At 43.9% G+C, this 22,141-nt stretch overlaps 1 protein-coding gene across 1 annotated transcript in view; it reads left to right on the forward strand.

Moving 5' to 3' along the window:
- LOC121855202 (trichohyalin-like) overlaps positions 1-16,660 on the forward strand; it is a 67,860-nt gene extending 51,200 nt beyond the window's left edge. Inside the window, exon 26 of the mRNA XM_042350068.1 lies at positions 16,513-16,660. Coding sequence (XP_042206002.1) covers positions 16,513-16,660 — 148 coding nt within the window. The remainder of the gene's footprint in view (positions 1-16,512) is intronic.
- Positions 16,661-22,141: the final 5,481 nt, after the last annotated feature.

Genomic DNA, 22,141 nt, shown 5'->3' on the forward strand with positions numbered 1-22,141 from the left:
ATTTCACACACAGTGCGCTTGGACCTGTCCCTAAAAAAAGTTCTATCTTCACACAGTCGAGGACGTAGTGTTCAAGTGTATATTTCTATGTCTGTACACACTTTGCATTTAGTCTTGTTTACTTCTGCTTGAAGACATACTGCCCAGGGGTACTTATATCTTAAACGTAATCTAGCGGTTACAACATCTTGTCATCTAGTGATCTTGTTACTTGCTCCATATACATATTTCACTTGATACATCTCATCATGGTAAGCTGGGTCGACTAGTGCCTGTTTGCACTTGCTCACTTGCGTCACATTCATCAATAAGTCTTTCCTAATTACAGTTTTTGTGGGTTCTTTGACAGACCCAAATTGTATTCAACTGTGTCTTTGTTAGACGCGAGTTTGGCGAGGGCATCAACTCTGTCATGTTTTATGAGGCCTATGTGAGACAGATTTACAGATTGCCCACGAAGGGGCTAGTTTATTGGGCATCCCCTTACATCCTGTGCAAGGTGAAGCGCAGAAGCGTTTACAGTGCCCAACTGGGAAGCATGCGGAGTTCATGCTTGCCATTATGACTCATGCATTAAGGGCGTAAAGGACTGAAGGGTCGTGGGTTTTGTCAGCAAGTTACATAAAGTGACAGAATGATGAGTGTGTGGGGGGGGTGGAAATTCCCGGTACAATTTATGTTTATGGCAAAGCGTGGCAGGTCACTAATAATGTCAAGTGCCAGGCCTGTCACTAGGAGGAGGGATGTCTGGTCAGGGAGGGAAGAGGTGTTGGTAACGGCTGGGGACTTGTAGGAGGAGGTCATAGGGCAAATGAGGATGTGGTGAGAGAGGGTGTGAGAGTCGGGTTGACCACAAAGTTTACAAACAGTGCGGCCAGGCTCAGGGATGCCAATGTACTAGGCGTGGCGAAAAACAGTGGGGGTGGTGGAGGTGATAGGGTGTGGTGGGGCAGTTACAGTAGGGGTGGAGGGAGGCACATAGGCATTGACAACATTGAGGGACACACGTTTTAGTGTAATTGTGATGGTGTGTGCGTCGACATGTCGGTGGGTACAGGTAGCCGGGGGTGGTGTCCTCAGGTCCAGATAGCCCTGGTGGAGACAGCTCAGACACAGGAGTGGGCGCGGCTTGCGGTGGGTGGAGGACAGGTTGAGGCACCAAGTGTCGTGAAGATGGGGCAGGACTTCGCTCGGGGGCAGCAGGACACACCAGGGCAGGCCCGGTAGGCACTACACCAGTAGTGAAGGCCACCGGCGGTGGAGTAGGCCGTGAGCAGGGGGGAGCTCACAGGGGGACTATCAGCTTGTGTCAAACCAGAAGAGAGAATTGACTGGGTGGCAACAGAGGGCAAGAGTAGGTCGGAGATCCACAACAGTTTGACCTTGACACCCCGGTCGACAAGGCACGCATATATGTGTCTGGCTTCAGAGATAAGAGCGTGACAACTTAAGTTGAGGGTGTCAAAGGCAAGTAGTGAGGATAGAGAGTCAGTGATGATGAGACTGTCAATGACAGTGGTTTCAATGAATTTAATAGTTTGTAGAGTGGATGCCCAGTTGTTAATTCTAACTCCTTTCTCAATTATATTACCGTCAGGTTGAGTCACAACAATAGCACTTCCAGCCCTCCCACAGGCGGTGTTAAGAGATCCATCAGTGTAGATGGTCTGTGTGATATTATCATCAGTCTGTAGAGTGTGTATGTGTTCAAGAGCTCTCACTTTGGCAGTGTGTTGGAGATAAATGCTTTGTATAATTAATTTTTTAGGCGGATACGTCGGTATTGTGATATCGAAGGGAACTGTCCGCCAGGGTGGCAGGAAGCGCTGTTGTGTCTCAACTTTGTACAGATGGTCTAGTCCAAACATCTTCATATGTGTAGCTGTAGTTTGGATCCATTTAGACTCAGTAGTCCCATGGTTCATACATTCTAGCAATTTTAAGGAAACAATGTTATCAGGATCACCACGCAGAAGCCTCAGGGCTATCATGAGGTTGACTTCAATTATTCTATCTTTAACACTGGGTATACCTAGTTCTTTCCTCATATTAAGTACTTTAGTGCTCATGGGACATCCTAGGATAATTCTGAGGGCTTTATTTTGCATTTTCTCGAGCTTGTCAACGCCTTTCCTGTCACGAAGGACCAGGGCTGGTGCGTGGTAATCTATCAGAGATCTTATATAGCCTAGGTACATTGTTTTAACAATTCTAATATTAGCACCATAGTGCGGGCTGTACCCCGCTACACTTCTAAGAGGTCTCAGTCTGTCAGTACATTGGCGGGTTAGCTGTTGTATGGCAGGTAGGGTACAAGGGACGGAAACACCAAGATATTTAAAAGAAGAAACATAGTCAATAGTGTTGTTACCTATCTTGAACTTGGCGGGGCCACGTTTGCGGTTACCAGCTTGTTTGTTGAACACCTTAGTTTTGTCAGTGGAGATAATAAGACCGAGGTGTTCACAGGCTGCGTATACATGGTTCAGGGTGGTTTGCATTTCACGATGAGTTTTAGTATGTATAAGAATATCATCAGCATAGCTGATTGAGATATTGCTGGGGTTGTCTGGTATTAAATTTAATAATGCATTCATAAGAACATTGAACAAAGTGGGGCTAAGTACTCCACCTTGAGGGGTACCAAGTTGCATATCTTTAACTTCACTTTTGTAACCCTGAAACAGTGCAGCAGCCCTTCTGTTGGTTAGGTAACCACTTATCCAGTGTAACAGCCTACCTCCTATATCCATTTTGGCTAGTTCGTACAATATCAGTTGCCTATTGGCAATATCAAATGCAGCTTTTAGGTCAAGAAATGTGGTGTATCTGTGCCTTTCATCACCATGCACAGTTAGGAATGTGGTGATGCAATTATGTACACCTTTACCATGGGTGAAGCCATTTATGTTAGGAGACATGTGTTCTCTGATTCTATATCAGAGTCTGCCAAGAACCATCCTCTCAAAGGTTTTACACAGGCAGCTGGTTAGTGATATGGGACGAAAAGCATCAGGCTGTCCTGGTTTCGGTATTGGTACAACAATACTGCTGGTCCATGATGTGGGTAGTTGGCCCTCGGCATGACTCATATTGCACAATACCAATAATGGATTGCCCGGCACACGCCTTACTAATCTAACGATGTTGTAGGTGACTCCGTCCTCTCCATGGGAAGTAGACCTACCCCTGGCGAGGGCGGCGTCAAGCTCCCACTCGGTATATGGAACATCACACTCATCGTGCTGTTTGCCCAGCATAAAGTTAATAAGATTACTTCTCTCTACAGACTTCGCATCAAGAAGTCCTCGAGTCCCAGCTGGTAACATGTCATAGCTAGACACATGAGCCCACTTTGTTATTAGCTCATTCGACTTTTGCAGAGGGTTTGGATGGGAGACGTGTCTTCTGTTTTTACCTCCGATTGTGTTTATGTCTTTCCAGGCTTTGCTGAGGGATGTGTGTTGGTTCAGGCTGTTGATATATGTCTCCCATGCATTTTGTCTGAGTTCGTTTACACGTTCCCTGGCAGCAGCAAGTGAAGCTTGATACAATTGTATCATTTGAGGTGTTCTAGTTTGTTTGTAACCCTTACCCACCCTCCTGACCCTAGCCCTGAGTTTTTCAGCTCAGGGTCATTATACCACTGCTGTTGCCTGTTCCCATTATGCTGACCACGTTTTCTCCTTTTTTGGCGGAGGCATTGTTGGTGAAGTATGCATAAGTCCTATCTATCAGATCGTCATGGAAACTTTGGTAGTTGTCAGGCTTGTAGTCCTTGTACCAGTCACGGATGAAGTCTATGAACTGGCTTTCATGCTCTTGCTTGACTTTGATTCTACGTCTGTTGAGTTTACCACCAGTGGGGGTGTCATTGGCTACATGTATACTAGCTTGGATTGGGCTGTGGTCAGACATAAGATCAGTGACAACATCAGAGTTATGAGTTGTGTATGATAGATTAAAACCAATACACTTGTCAAGAGCCCCGCCATAGATGTGTGTTGGTTCATTATTACCTATAATTTGAACATCTTCATATGCGCTGAGAAGTGAGATAAGTCTCCTACCATTGGTGTTAGTGGTGGAGTCACCTAATTTCTTGTGTCTAGTATTCAGGTCACCCATCAGGACAGTGGGCTCAGTGTGTAAACAGTTTGGGAGATCTGTGTACTGAAGCTGATCTGAGGGAGCATAGGCGTTTAGCACGTTGAGTGTGGAGTTGCCCAGGTGGATAGTGATCCCATGGTACTGAAGGTTGGTAGTCTTTTTGGATACAAGAGGTACATGCGGGAGTGACTTCTTAACATACATCAAACATGTGTGAGTAGAACTAGGATCATAATACACATAATTGGCAGACTGGGTGGGGGCTTACCATTAGGTGTGAGACACTCCTGCAGACACACAATATCGATGTCCTCAGTCACAGCTTTGTGGTGTAGGTCAGGGTATCGTTTTCTAAGGGATGAGATGTTCCAACTCATCACCTTCACCGCTCTGTATCTTTGTCTGGTATTAACACTGGCCATTATGAAATGTATTTGGAAAGAAGCAAAATGCACTATATGATACTGGTTTTTTTTTCTATGCTGCCTGTCCCTTCGGCAGGCAGTAGGCCAGTTAACCTTTTTGAAACATTTCTGGAGCATGTACGGCTCAACAATTGTTGTATTTCAGTGGTAGACAACAACAAACTTTGGTTACACTCTACATCACCACCATTTTCTGTTTGTGTTTGTTCATCTTCACTGACCATGTCCACAGAAGCATCAGTAGAACTGTTACCAGTATCACTGTTTTCCTCTGCGTGGACACTAGTTCCTGGTGGGTCTTGAGTTTCTACATCTGGCTATTGACATGTGAATGTCGTCCTTTTGACTGTAATCTTTCCATATCTGCTGCACTGTGTTGGTGGTGTTCTTTTTATGTAGTGCATCACAGAGGTTCTTTAACATATCAGTTTAAGCTGTAAATTGAGCTTTGAGTTCTTTAATTTCATTTTTCAAATCATTGATCTCTTCACGTTGTGCGTGTTCATGGAGTGTGTTGGCAGCTACCTGTTGTGTCGGTACGTCTGTGTTGCCCCATGCTGATCTTTCGATGACTGCTGGTGATGATCCTGGAGCTTTGGTGCGGAGGGCGGGCCAGGGGTTGGCCGTAGGGAGTACCCTAGTAGCAGTAGTGTTTATTGAGACCTGCCTGGGTGGCGGGTCTGGGCGCTGAAGGGGCGTAGGAGCTCTAGGACAGTCAGGGTGCCATACAGGAACTCCAACTGTTTTGCAGTTAATACACTTCTGAATGACACCCTCTTGAGGAACTGTATCTCTGCAAGCCTGTGTTGCATGTTGTCTTGAGCAGAAACCACACCACGGCTTAGTAGAGGGGCATAATCGGGCCACATGGCCCCAGTGTTGACAATTGTAACACCTCCGGGTAGGGAGCTGATAGAGTGCGATAGGCACCAAGGACTCGAATGGTCTTGGGTGGGTCTTCCGAGCCAACCCAGTCTGCAATGACTGCGTTCTTGCCCCTGAGTCGCTTCGTCCTTCTGATGTCGGGATGAGCTTCTAGTAGTGTAGGGGTCTGGTACTGGTCGAGCCCTATGATTAAGATGGTTTTCTCGCTCGATGGTTGGGATGATTGTTCCATGGTTATTCCCCTTATGCTATTGGTGAGGAGATCCTGCATGACTGCTGGGTCGCTTCTAATCAGAAAATGATCTGTGTGTGTGTGTGTGTGTGTGTGTGTGTGTGTGTATGCTTGTGTGTGTGTGTATGCTGTGTGTGTGTGTGTATGCTGTTTGTGTGTGTGCTGTGTGTGTGTGTATGCTGTGTGTGTGTATGCTGTGTGTGTGTGTGTATGCTGTGCGTGTGTGTGTGTGTGTGTGTGTGTGTGTGTGTGTGTGTGTGTGTGTGTGTGTGTATATGCTGTGTGTGTGTGTGTGTGTGTGTGTGTGTGTGTGTGTGTGTGTGTGTGTGTGTGTGTGTGTGCTGTGTCTGTGTATGCTGTGTGTGTGTGGTGTGTGTGTGTGTGTATGTGTGCTGTGTGTGTGTGTGCTGTGTGTGCTGTGTGTGTGCTGTGCGTGTGTGTGTGTGTGTGTGTGTGTGTGTGTGTGTGTGTGTGTGTGTGTGTGTGTATATGCTGTGTGTGTGTGTGTATGTGTGCTGTGTGTGTGTGTGTGTGTGTGTGTGTGTGTCTGTGTATGCTGTGTGTGTGTATGCTGTGTGTGTGTGTGTATGTGTGCTGTGTGTGTGTATGCTGTGTGTGCTGTGTGTATGCTGTGTGTGCTGTGTGTGTGTGTGTGTGTGTGCACCTCGGAGCAGTGGGGTTCCCAGCCATCATTAACTCTCTTAACATTCCATAAACTTCATCAGTAAAGCCAAAGTAAAACTAGAATATTGTGTGAAGGAAAAACCCAAACAACAGGTGGAAAGTCGTATACGATGTTTATGTGGACTAGTTTTTGTAAACAAACCGGACTAGAGGCCACAAAGGCTCATAAGGATGAATATTCCTCGTAACTGAAGATATAAGAATGTATCTAACTTGTTGACACTAAAACACAAAAACAACATCCATATGGCACTACCTTTCCTAGATACGTTTACTTAATATCACTTAGGAGAGAAAATTAACATATAAAACCATTGAAAATATTTTAAACAGTAATTTATGAAGTTAAAAGAACGTATCTATTGTTAGGGTAGAGTCTCAGTATAATTGTGAACCCATTTTGGATGTTATGTTTGTGTTTTAACCTAAGTCAACAAGTTAGGTATATTCTTATATCTTCAGTTACGAGGAATATACACCTCATGTATCTGTCACCACTAGTTACTACAGTACAGCTGGAGTTATAGTGAAATATTGTATAGCAGTCTTGTAGGAGGTATCATGTGCAGCTACCAAGTTTAGACACGAGTGGGAAAGGTAGTTAAATGATGATCACTCATAGTAAATAAATATGCACCTTTCATCATCATCATCATCATCATCATCATCATATATAACTTGATGCACAACTATACCGCCAGAGGTTCCCGGTAGAATGGTGTCCGTCTTGTGTTCTGCCTCACAGTAAGGGCCGGTTGTGGTGCTCTCCTGTACAGAACCATTACTGTGTTGATGTATAGGTGGTGGCGCCAGACGGAGGTGTATTGTGTATCACCGAGGCACAAAGGTTTCCTCTCTACCTTCTTCCTTGACAATGGTGGTTCCTCGTGTTGAATATTTGGGCCCTTGTGATAGTCCGTTCATCATCATTCTCTCTCTCTCTCTCACTCTCTCTCTCTCTCCATCCCACATGCCGTGTGTGTATATACAGTAGATATGGTTTACAGTGTGTGTGTGTGTGTGTGTGTGTAATACTAATACTAATATAATTAATGGCTTATTGAAAGAGCATGACATCCGGAAGGCTGAAAATATACAGTTGCATAATTGGGGAATGGTGTGTGTGTGTGTGTGTGTGGAGATGGCTTACGGCGTGTGTGTGTGTGTGCTCCGTACAGAACGTGTGTGGACGATGAAAGGGCAATTAGAGAGGGCAAATGTTGACAGTGACTGTAAGATCAACAGGGAAATGGCGGAAAAGTGGATAAGTGCGTTTATAGCTTAGTTGAGGTTAGGGAGAGTCAATACACCAGCCCACAGTGACGCCAGTACTGAGGTGAATGGTGTTGTGTGCTGATAAGGGAGGCTTGATGTGCACCTACAGTTTACTAGTTACACCACCGTGACAACAATAGTCTCTAATGATATGATGAATAGTAATGTAGTGTGTGTGTGTGTGTGTGTGTGTGTGTGTGTGTGTGTGTGTGTGTGTGTGTGCATGTCTGTCTGTGTGTCTCTATTTGTATGTGTTTAATTCTCTCTATTTGTAAGTATATCAAGAGAGAAATAGAGAGAGGGAAAGATAGAACACTGAAGGTAGGAACTCAGTATGGGTTGTGAGTGAGGGGGAGCTGCCATTGTCGTGGACACAATACACTGTAACAGGTGTGGCAGCCTTGGCTAATATCCAGACATCTTAAGAGGCCGTGAGAGTATATGCCTGGAAATTGAATTCTAAAGACGTGTACAAGATGGAGGTGGCGTGTAACACAATCCAGTTCCATATTTTGGCGGTGCCAAGACTAAGGGAGGAGCTGGGCGTTGTGGAGTTCCCGAGGAGGGGAGGCGGAGGGAAGGTTCCGGCACTCGGACCTAAACATCCTGCATTGTAAACAAACTCGCCTCTGACGTCACGGCCCTCTCAAAGGAGGGCCGCGTCTGAGTGGTTGGTCGCCCTCGCTGTTTGTTTTGGTTGTATCTGGTGGGTTGAGAAGGGCGGATTAACCTTGTGGCGGATTTTTTCAGGTGGACGCACCAGGTAATTCGATAGCCTCACTTGGGTTTATCAGCGTGGGGGAATTTTGATGATGTAAGCGTTGAGGGAACACCTGTGTCTGCCGCCTCTGCTGGTCTCTACAACTGTCCAACACTTGTTTGTGTAGCGTTTGATGATAAAGGAAACAATATGTGGTTACTATTCCTGTTTTTGTTTTCTTAGATGGTGCTATACTGTATATAAGGCTATGAGAGAGAGAGAGAGAGAGAGAGAGAGAGAGAGAGAGTGAGAGAGAGAGTTAGTTCACCAGGTGGGCAAATGGAGTAATTTAGTAATAACTGCCAATTAATTACTTAATGACTCTGACCCAATTAGTTACTATGAATGGCGAAGCGACTGAACCCGCACTATACCATTACCTAGGGAGACGGCTGACTCACACTGTACCATTACCTTGTGTGACGGCTGACCCACAATGTACCATTACCTAGTGTGACGGCTGACCCACACTGTACCATTCCCTTGTGTGACAGCTGACCCACAATGTACCCATTACCTAGTGTGACGGCTGACCCACACTGTTAAATTATTACTCTAGGTGTGTGACGGCTGACCCACAATGAACCACATTACCTAGTGTGACGGCTGACTACTACTCGTACCATTACCTTGTGTGACGGCTGACTCACACTGTACCATTACCTGTGTGACGGCTGACTCACACTGTACCATTACCTTGTGTGTGACGGCTGACCCACACTAAAATTATTATTACCTAGTGTGACGGCTGACCCACAATGTACCATTACCTAGTGTGACGGCTGACTCACACTGTACCATTACCTTGTGTGACGGCTGACCCACACTGTACCGGCCACTCTAGTGTGACGGCTGACCCAATAATATACTCATTACCTAGTGTGACGGTTGACCACACTGTACCATTACCTTGTGTGACGGCTGACCTTACTGTACTATTACCTTGTGACGGCTGACCCACACTGTACCATTACCCAGTGTGACGGCTGACCCACAATGTACTACACCTAGTGTGACGGCTGACTCCACACTGTAACTATTGGCCTTGTGTGACGGCTGACCCACACTGTACCATTACCTAGTGTGACGGCTGACCCACAATGTACCATTACCTAGTGTGACGGCTGACTCACACTGTACCATTACCTTGTGTGACGGCTGACCCACACTGTACCATTACCTAGTGTGACGGCTGACCCACAATGTACCATTACCTAGTGTGACGGCTGACCCACACTGTACCATTACCTAGTGTGACGGCTACCCACACTACCCATTACCTAGTGTGACGGCTGACCCAATAATTGTTACCATTACCTGCGTGACGGCTGACCCGCACTGTACTCATTACCTAGTGTGACGGCTGACCCACACTCTACCCATTACCTAGTGTGACGGCTGACCTAATAACGCATTCATTTGCCTTAGTGTGACGGCTGACCCACACTGTACCATTCATTACCTATCGTGACGGCTGACGCACACTGTTACCACATTACCTAGTGTGACGGCTGACCCACACTGTACCATTACCTAGTGACGGCTGACCCACATCGTTACCATTACCTAGTATGACGGCTGACGCACACTGTACCATTTCCTAGTGTGACGGCTGACCCACACTGTTACCATATTACCTAGTGTGACGGCTGACCCACACTGTAAATTCATTACCTAGTGTGACGGCTGACCCACACCAGCCACTTATTACCTAGTGCACGGCTGCCCAACACTGTACCCATTACCTAGTGTGACGGCTGACTCCACACTGTACCATTACCTTGTGTGACGGCTGACTCACACTGTACCATTACTCCTGTGTGGACGGCTGACCCACACTGTACCATTACCTAGTGTGACGGCTGACCCACAATGTACCATTACCTAGTGCGACGCCGACCACACTGTACCATTACCTTGTGCGGACGGTTGACCCACACTGTACCATTACCTAGTGTGACGGCTGACCCACAATGTACCATTACCTAGTGTGGACGCCGACTCACACTGTACCATTACCTTGTGTGACGGCTGACCTAATACTGTACCATTACCTTGTGTGACGGCTGACCCACACTGTACCATTACCTAGTGACGCTGACCCAATAATGCGTACCATTACCTAGTGTGACGGCTGACTCACACTGTACCATTACCTTGTGTGACGGCTTTCGACCACACTGTACCATTACCTAGTGTGACGGCTGACCCACAATGCACCACATTACCTTAGTGTGACGGCTGACTCACACTGTGTACCATTACCTTGTGTGACGGCTGACCCACACTGTACCATTACCTAGTGTGACGGCTGACCCACAATGTACCATTACCTAGTGTGACGCTGACCCACACTGTACCCATTACCTAGTGTGACGGCTTACCCACACTACCCATTACCCAGTGTGACGGCTGACCCACACTGTTACCATTACTTCCAGTGTGACGGCTAACCCACTGTACCCATTACCAGTGTGACGGCTGACCCACACTCTACCCATTACCTAGTGTGACGGCTGACCCACAACGTACCATTTACCTAGTGTGACGGCTGACCCACACTGTACCATTCATTACCTAATGTGACGGCTGATCTAACACTGTACCACATTACCTAGCGTGACGGCTGACCCACACTGTACCATTACCTAGTGTGACGGCTGACCCACACTGTTACCATTACCTAGCGTGAGGCTGATCAATAATTGCACTTACTCAGTGTGACGGTATTGACCCACACTGCTTACCATTACCAGGCGCGTGACGGCTGACCCACACTGTACCCATTACCTAGTGTGACGGCTGACTCAATAATTGTTAGCTTCATTACCTAGCAAGTGTGACGGCTGACCCAACACTGTACCCATTACCCAGTGTGACGGCTGACTCACACTGTACCCATTACCTAGTGACGGCTGACCCACACTGTTACCATTACCTAATGCGATGACCTTCACACTGTACCCATTACCTAGTGTGACGGCTGACCCACACTGTTACCATTACCTAGTGTGATTTGGGCTGACCCACACTGTTACTTCATTACCTAGTGTGATGGCTGACCCACACTGTTACCATTACTCCAGTGTGACGGCTGACCCACACTGTACCCATTACCTAGTGTGACGGCTGGACCCACACTGTTACCATTACCTAGTGTGACGGCTGACCCACACTGCCACCATGTGACGGCTGACCAACTGTACCATTACCACCAACACCACCACCGACCCACTACCATTACCTAGTGTGACGGCACCCTTACCACCCTAGTGTGACGGCTGACACTGTACCCATTACCGTGTGACGGCTGACCCACACTGTTACCATTACCTAGTGTGACGGCTGACCCACTGACCATTACCTATTATGACGGCTGACCCCTGTACATTACCTAGTATGACGGCTGACCCACTGTTACCATTACCTAGTGTGACGGCTGACCCACACTGTTCCATTACCTAGTATGACGGCTGGCCCTGCCCATTACCTATGTGACGGCTGACCCACACTACCATTACCTAGTGTGACGGCTGACCCACACTGTACCCATTACCTAGTGTGACGGCTACCACACTGTACCCATTACCTAGTGTGACGGCTGACCCACACTGTTACCATTACCACCATGACGGCTGACCCCTTACCCATTACCAGTGTGACTGACCCACTGTTACCATTACCTAGTGTGACGCTGACCCACACTAAATAAACGGAACTTAACTCTCCTCTACCTTTTCAACCACTTGTGTTTACGTCTGAATTTTACGATATATAATTGTTATTTAAGACCTCGGCCGCTGAAAACGTCTCTAGCGACTGTCTGGGCTGAAACCCTAATTACCAACACGGTTTCTAGGCGTCTTAATTTTATTCACTGTTTTTGTGGTTTTGTGTGTGTGTTGGTGTTTTCCTTGTGTGTGTTTTTTTGTAAGTGTTTGGGTTTGTGTTTAAATATTTGGTCGTGTTAAATTTTGGGGACACACATACATAACAGTACACACATACATGAACAATTACACACATACATAAACAGTACACACACATACATAAACAGTACACACACATACATAACAGTACACACATACATAAACAGTACACACACACATACATGAACAGTACACACACATTACATAGTACACACATACATAAACAGTACACACATACATAAACAGTACACACATACATAAACAGTACACACATATATAAACAGTACACACACATACATAAACAATTTTACACACACATAAACAGTACACACACATACAAAACAAGTACACACACTTACATAAACAAGTACACACACACACATAAACAGTACACACACATACATAAACAGTACACACACACATACATAAAAACATACATAATAGTACACACACATACATAAACAGTACACACACACATACATAAACAAACATACATAAATAGTACACACACATACATGAACAGTACACACACATACATAAATACAAAACAGTACACACATACATAAACAATTACACACATACAAACAGTACACACACATAAATAGTACACACACATACATAAACAGTACATACATAAATAGTACACACATACATGAACAGTACACACACCAAATAGTACACACACATAAACAGTACACACACATACATAAATAGTACACACACATACACAATTACACATACTAAACAGTACACACATACATAAACAGTACACACACATACATAACAAAACACATACATAAAAGTACACACACATACATAAACACACACCAACAAACAGTCACACACATACATAAACAGTACACACACATACATAAACAGTTCACACACATACATAAACAGTACACACACATACATAAACAGTACACACACATACATAAACAGTACACACACATACATAAATAAGTACACACACACATACATAAACAATTACACACACATACATAAACAATACACACACACATACATAAATAGTACACACACATACATAAACAGTTCACACACATACATAAACAGTACACACATACATAAACAGTACACACACATACATAAATAGTACACACATACATAAACAGTACACACACATATAAACAGTACACACACATACATAAACAGTACACACACATACATAAACAGTACACACACATACATAAATAGTACACACACATACATAACAATTTTACACATACATAAACAGTACACACACATACATAAATAGTACACACACATATAAACAGTACACACATACATAAACAGTACACACATACATAAACAGTACACACACATACATAAACAATTACACATACATAAACAGTACACACACAAACATACAAACACATACATAAATAGTACACACACATACATAAACAGTACACACACATACATAAACAGTACACATACATAAATAGTACACACACATACATAAACAGTACACACACATACATAAATAGTACACACACATACATAAACATACACACACATACATAAATAGTACCAAAACATACACACATACATAAACAGTACACACACACATACATAAACAGTACACACACATACATAAACAGTCACACACACATACATAAATAGTACACACATACATAAATACACACATACAAATAATTGTACACACACATACATAAACAGTACACACACACACATACATAGTACACACATACATCATACACACACATACATAAACAACAACACATACATAAACAGTACACACATACATAAACAATCACACACACATACATAAACAGTACACACATACATAAACAATTACACACACATACATAAACATTACTACACACATACATAAACAATTACACACACATACATATAGTACACACACATACATAAACAGTACACACACATACATAAACAGTACACACACATACATAAATAAGTACACATACATAAACAGTACACACATACATAAAAATACATAAACAGTACACACACATACATAAACAGTACACACATACATGAACAGTACACACACATACATGAACAGTACACATGTACATGAACAGCACACACACATACATGAACAGTACACACATGCCACGAACACACACATACATTTAGAACAGTACACACACATACATGAACAGTACACACACATACATAAACAGTACACACATACATGTAAACAGTACAATAATAATATACATAAACACACACACATACATAAACAGTACACACACATACAAACAGTACACACACATACATAAACAGTACACACACATACATAAACAGTACACACACATACATAAACAGTACACACACATACATGTACACACACATACATAAATAGTACACACACATACATAAACACACACACATACATAAACAGTACACACACATACATAAACAGTACACACACATACATAAACAGTACACACACATACATAAACAGTACACACACATACATAAACAGTACACACACATACATAAACAGTACACACACATACATAAATAGTACACACACATACATAACCAGTACACACACATACATAAACAGTACACACACATACATAAACAGTACACACACATACATAAACAGTACACACACATACATAAACAGTACACACACATACATAAACAGTACACACACATACATAAACAGTACACACACATACATAAACAGTACACACACATACATAAATAGTACACACACATACATAAACAGTACACACACATACATAAATAGTACACACACATACATGAACAGTACACACACATACATAAATAGTACACACACATACATAAACAGTACACACACATACATGAACAGTTCACACACATACATAAATAGTACACACACATACATAAACAGTACACACACATACATAAATAGTACACACACATACATAAACAGTACACACACATACATAAACAGTACACACACATACATAAACAGTACACACACATACATGAACAGTACACACACATACATAAATAGTACACACACATACATAAATAGTACACACACATACATAAACAGTTCACACACATACATGAACAGTACACACACATACATAAACAGTACACACACACACACACACACACACACACACACACACAGACACAATAAATAAAGAAAAAGAAAGAGAGAGAGAGAGAGAGTTATGGGGCAGTAAACTCCGCTCTTGTATTTTTTATAAGGAGTTAAGTATAATTGTCAGCTCATTTGGTTACATTCAAATTACTTTACCTCGCTATATATGGGTCAGGTGCGTGCTGCCACCCCACGGACACGTTCTGTAAGTGGCCCCCACGTACATTTTCTGGTAGTGGTCCCCACGTACACGCCTTGTAAGTTGCCCCCACGTACACGTTCTGTAAGTAGCACAACGTATACGTTCTCTAAGTGGCCCCACGTACACGTTCTGTAAGTGGCACGGACGATGTTGTTTTTCTGTAAGCTTGTTGGACTGTTGGGAAGAAGTTTGCTATACTGTAACTGTTTAGAAAAAAAATATTATTTTTATTATTATTATCATTATTATTATTATTTCGCCTTTCTTTACAACCATAACCCGCAAGCATTTTATTTAAAACAAAAATAATTATTTCGGACATATTTCCTGGATAGGTGAGATGAATATTACACAGGAGGAGTACAGTAAAGTGACTTCCCCAGTGGTGGTGTGTTACCTGTTACCGATATTAATTACTATTTTCAGGTGTGATCTATACATCTGTTGCTTTACTGTTTACTGTTACCGAGATTAATTACTCTCTTACACTGATCCCACAACAGGGTTTTCGATTCCCTGTTAAGAGTCAATGTGTCTCCCTATCAATACCTGCTGTTGGGAATGATCATTACTGCTGATGGTTGAGTCAGTAACCATCTGTGTTGTGAGGGAGTGTCATACAGGGTTGGCTTCTATGTTGATACACCTTATGGAGTTTCCTGTGGTCGTCACAACAGTTGGAGTGTGTGATTACGTGTGTGTTTGGTTAGGGCATATTATTGTGTCATGGTGAGTGGGGGGGGGGGGGTGATTACCTCGCTACATATGTACAGCACAGGTATAAAACAGGTGTAAGACTGGTATAGCATGATGCTGTTAGTGGTGACTTTGGTATATCAGTATATTGTCTTGGTAACACTTAATGACCTTGTTCCTTCACCGCCTCCTTCAGGTACAACAACGAGCCCATGTTCGTGAGGAAGCCGCGGACCATCGACGCTGAGGAGGGTGACCTGGTGATCATCGAGTGTGAGGTGGCGGGAGACCCCAAACCCACCGTCACCTGGCTCCGCGACTGGCTAAAGGTAGGTGCTCCTTGACCTTCTGCTGAGGTGGGTTTCAGAGAGATGTTTCTGGGACCTCATAACTCTTGTGGGTTTCAGGTAGATGCTCATCAAAGCTTATTCATGTCATGTGGGTTTCAATGAAGTGCTCCTGTGGGTTAAGTGGTCGTGTGTGTGTGTGTGTGTGTGTGTGTGTGTGTGTGTGTGTGTGTGTGTAAATGTGAACATATTTGTAATGTTGCCAGGGTGTGTGAACATGTTGCCATATATGTGAACATGTGTAATGTTGCCAGGGTGTGTATACATGTTATGTGCAGGATATGAACATGTTGTAATGTTGCCAAGTGTATGTGTACAGTTATATGTTGCCAGAGTGTGTGTACATGTGCCAGGGTGTGTGTACATATTGCCAGGGTGTGTGTGTACATGTGTATGTGTACATGTTGTAATGTTGCCAGGTGTGTGAACATGTTGTAATGTTGCCAGAGTGTGTAAACATGTTGTAATGTTGCCAGGGGTGTGTGTACATGTTAAATGTTGCCAGGGTGTGTGAACATGTTGCTGTTGCCCAGGGTGTGTACATGTTGTAATGTTGCCAGGGTGTGTGTACATGTATTGCTTAAGGTGTGTACATGTTGCTGTGTTGCCAGGTGTGTGAACATGTTGTAATGTTGCCAGGGTGTGTGTACATGTTGTAATGTTGCCAGAGGTGTGTGTGTACATGTGTATGTTGCCAGTGTGTGTATATATGTTGCAGGATGTGTGTACATGTTGTAATGTGCCAGGTGTGTGTACATATATGTTGCCAGGGTGTGAACATGTATTATGTGTTGTATGTGTATGTTGTAATGTTGCCAGGGTGTGTGAACATGTGTATGTTGCCAGGGTGCGTGAACATGTTTATGTTGTCCAGTGTGTGTACATGTTGTAATGTTGCCAGGGTGCGTGAACATGTTGTAATGTTGCCAGGTGTGTAGTATGTTATGTTGCCAGTGTGTGTACATGTTGTAATGTTGCCAGGTGTGTGTACATGTAATGTTGCAGTATGTGAACATGTTGTAATGTTGCCAGGGTGTGTGTACATGTTATAATGTTGCCAGGGTGTGTGTACATGTTATGTGCCAGGGTGTGTGTACATGTTGCCAGGGTGTGTGTGTACATGTGTAATGTTGCCAGGTGTGTGTACAGGTGAATGTTGCCAGGGTGTGTGTACATGTTATAATGTTGCCAGTGTGTGTGTGTGTGTGCCAGTGTATGTGTACATGTTGTAATGTTTGCCAGGTGTGTGAACATGTTGTGTTGCCAGGGTGTGTGTACATGTTGTAATGTTGCCAGGTGTGTGCATGTTATATTGCAGGGTGTGTGTGTACATGTTGCAAGTATGTTGCAAGTGTGTGTACATGTTATATGAGAGTGCGTGACATGTTTAATGTTTCCAGGGTGTGTGTACATATATTGCCAGGGTGTGTGTACATGTTGTAATGTTGCCAGGTGTGTGAACATGTTATGTTGCCATGTGTGTGCATATTTATATTGCCAGGTGTGTGAACATGTGTGTTGCCAGGGTGTGTGTACATGTTGTAATGTTGCTCAGGGTGTGTGTACATGTTGTAATGTTGCCAGGGTGTGTGAACATGTTGTTGTGTGCCAAGTGTGTGTACATGTTGTATGCAGTTGTGTGTACATGCTGTAATGTTGCCAGGGTGTGTGTACATGCTATGTGTTGCCATGAGTGTGTGTACATGTTTATATGTTGCCAGGTGTGTGAACATGTTGTAATGTTGCCAGGGTGTGTGAACATGTTATATGTTGCCAGGTGTGTGTACATGTTGTAATGTTGCCAGGGTGTGTGAACATGTTGTAATGTTGCCAGGGTGTGTGTACATGTTGTAATTGTTGCCAGGGTTGTACATGCTGTATGTTGCCAGTGTGTGTACATGCTGTAATGTTGCCAGGGTGCGTGAACATGTTGTAATGTTGCCAGGGTGTGTGAACATGTTGTAATGTTGCCAGGGTGTGTGTACATGTTGTAATTTCTTGCCAGGTGTGTGTGTACATGTTGTAATGTTGCCAGGGTGTGTGAACATGTTGTAATGTTGCCAGGGTGTGTAACATGTTGCTATGTTGCCAGGGTGCGTGAACATGTTGTAATGTTGCCAGGGTGTGTGTACATGTGTGTTGTCAGGGTGTGTGAACATGTTGTATGTTGCCACAGTGTGTGTGAACATGTTGTAATGTTGCCAGGTGTGTAGACATGTTGTAATGTTGCCAGGGTGTGTGTATTTATATGTTGCCAGGATATGTGAACATGTTGTAATGTTGCCAGGGTGTGTGAACATGTTGTAATGTTGCCAGGTGTGTGAACATGTTTATGTCTTCTTGGGGTGTGTGTATATTTGTAAGTTGCCAGGTTGTGTGAACATGTTGTAATGTTGCCAGGAGTGTGTGTACATGTTGTAATGTTTCCAGGATGTGTGAACATGTTGTAATGTTGCCAGGGTGTGTGAACATGTTGTAATGTTGTCAGGGTGTGTGAACATGTTGTAATGTTGCCAGGGTGTGTGTACATGTTGTAATGTTGCCAGGTGTGTGTACATGCTGTAATGTTGCCAGTGTGTGTACATGCTGTAATGTTGCCAGGGTGTGTGTACATGTTGTAATGTTGCCAGGGTGTGTGTACATGTTGTAATGTTGCCAGGATGTGTGTACATGGTGTAATGTTACCAGGATGTGTGTACATGTTGTAATGTTGCCAGGATGTGTGTGTACATGTTGTGATGTTGCCAGGATGTGTGTGCACATGGTGTAATGTTGCCAGGATGTGTGCATGTTGTAATGTTGCCAGGATGTGTGTGTGTAATGTTGCCAGGATGTGTGTGTAACATGTTGTAATGTTGCCAGGGGTGTGTACATGTTGTAATGTTGCCAGGGTGTGTGTACATGCTGTAATGTTGCCAGGGTGTGTGAACATATTGTAATGTTGCCAGGATGTGTGTGTACATGTTGTAATGTTGCCAGGATGTGTGTGTACATGTTGTAATGTTGCCAGGATGTGTGTACACGGTGTATTAATACAGGATGTGTGTGCACATGGTGTAATGTTGCCAGGATGTGTGTGTATGTGTGTTGCCAGGATGTGTGTGTACATGGTGTAATGTTGCCAGGATGTGTGTGTACATGTTGTAATGTTGCCAGGGTGTGTGTACATGCTGTAATGTTGCCAGGTGTGAACTGTGTTGCCAGGATGTGTGTGTACATGTTGTAATGTTGCCAGGATGTGTGTACAGTGTAATGTTACCAGGATGTGTGTGTACATGTTGTAATGTTGCCAGGATATGTGTATTATATGTTGTAATGTTGCCAGGATGTGTGTGTACATGTTGTAATGTTACCAGGATGTGTGTGCACATGGTGTAATGTTGCCAGGATGTGTGTGTACATGTTGTAATGTTGCCAGGATGTGTGTGTACATGTTGTAATGTTGCCAGGATGTGTGTGTACATGCTGTATAATTAACAAACTTGCGTAAATGTTATATACCAAAAATACTTCAGGTAAATACAAGTGGTCCAGCTTCACGCCAGACTTACTTCAGATGGGATCACTTGTGCCGGGCTGGTGATAGTGTTGTGGTGATAGTGAGTGTGGTGAACGTGTGGTGATACTGGTTGGTGAAAGTGGGTAGTAGTAATAGTGAACAAGGACTAATTATAACCTTACCTGCTCTGCTATGCCTCCATGCCACATATTACAGGTAAGTTTCAGAAGGCTCCCTTCTACTGTATACTGTAGCTATCTAAATATATGTCTGTATTATCTCGCTCACCATGTACAGTCGCGGACAAAAGTTTGCTCTCCGTCGTAAAACTGAGTCACGTTAATGAGTCTCCGAACTGACTTACCCTGACTGTTGTGTTTCATTTGGGGTCGAAGCTGCTTCATTAAGGGAGGTAGAAAACTTTTGACCTCGACTGTACATGTTCTCTACAACTCTAGTACCACATGTTCACAGTTGTTCCGCCCCCTGCTCAAGAGTTACAGCTGATTGGCTGTTGTAAATCTGTCCGATTTCGTCCTGAAGTAATGATGTATTTCTAAGGGAGTTTATTCATAATCGTTGGTATGACCGTTTCTGACGAGAAAGATATTTAGCTAAATTATATAAAGATACATACATTTATTATTTCAAACATGAGCAAGTAGGAAGTTTATCAGAAATCTTACCCATGATTTAACTATTAAACTCTGGTAGCAAATTCACGCTTTCGGAGAACGCATTTAATATATACTTATAAATTTCAATTTCAATTTCAATTGTTTATTCCTTGATAGAGGAAGCGGGATCCTAGTGCTGTCACTTAGTACCCTGTACAATGACACCAGAAGCATCTGGCAAAAGTGTGACAAGTATATACAATATAAATATTATAAAGGGGCTTACTAAAGCCCTAAGGAAGGAAGGATATTGTAACACATAATCCAATATTATTTACAAATATCTGGCCAGCCAGTATGGGGAGGATGATCATCGTGTCTCTAATAAGAGGTCGTGGGTAATTGATCCAGCAGGCGTCTGAAGCGTTGTGTGTGGGAACAGGGTAGTGGATAAGGGTGCTGCTGTCAGATCTTCATATTGCACAAAACTGTGCTCAGGGATGTGGGGATACCAATCTCTAACAAAAGTCATACCCAATGATGATACAGAGGCATAATCCAAAATACACTGCGACCCTTTCCATATGGAGCATACGAGATTAGGAGTTTTAGGAAGACATCGTACCTGGTGGGCAGGGAGTCCGCAGGGGATGGCTGCTTTTGACTTCTCTCTGTTTGCGGCGAATTTGGGTCCTTATGCAAAAGTGTTCGAGGAACAACGTAGTCAGGTGTGGCCTTGGTACAGCCAGTCTTGGCAGAGCCATCCTGCTGCCTCATTCCCCAAGATACCGACATGACTGGGTATCCATAGGAATAATGTCCTGGGACGGCCTGTATCCTGAAGTGTGGATGTTAACCCTCGTATTCGGAGGATGGTCCTTGTACCTGATCCAAAATTGATTGCGTCGAGCAGACCCTGGAGATCACAGCAAAGAACCAGCAAGGGCAAAAGCCATCTGCTTCTTCCTCAACGAAGGGGCAGCAAGGAGGGGGCTGATAGTTCAGCTGGAGTGGAGGGATGCCCCGTCAGAAACTCCTGAAGACAGTTTGATAGGCTCAGGGCATCAGGACGGGCGATGTAGACACCAGCCCCGGCCTACTGTAATGAGGTCGCAGAACCATCAGTGTGGGGACAGCCCCTACCTGGGGACCAGTGAGCGATCCTGGAGAGAGGTGGTATTTGCAGAGAGAGAGAATACCAGGGGTTTACCTGGGATTTCAGGGGCAGTCCACCGAGAACGTCACTTCAGGTTGAAAATCAGCCAGGGAGGAAAGGAGACAGGCCAACAGCAGGGGTGACAACAATATCAGGCAAAAGGAGTCTCGTGTGTTCCTGAAAGGCTCGGATCAAGGTGACCCTCG

This window comes from Homarus americanus, unplaced genomic scaffold (genome assembly GCF_018991925.1).
Source record: "Homarus americanus isolate GMGI-L3 unplaced genomic scaffold, GMGI_Hamer_2.0 scaffold40730, whole genome shotgun sequence".
Taxonomy (NCBI): domain Eukaryota; kingdom Metazoa; phylum Arthropoda; class Malacostraca; order Decapoda; family Nephropidae; genus Homarus; species Homarus americanus.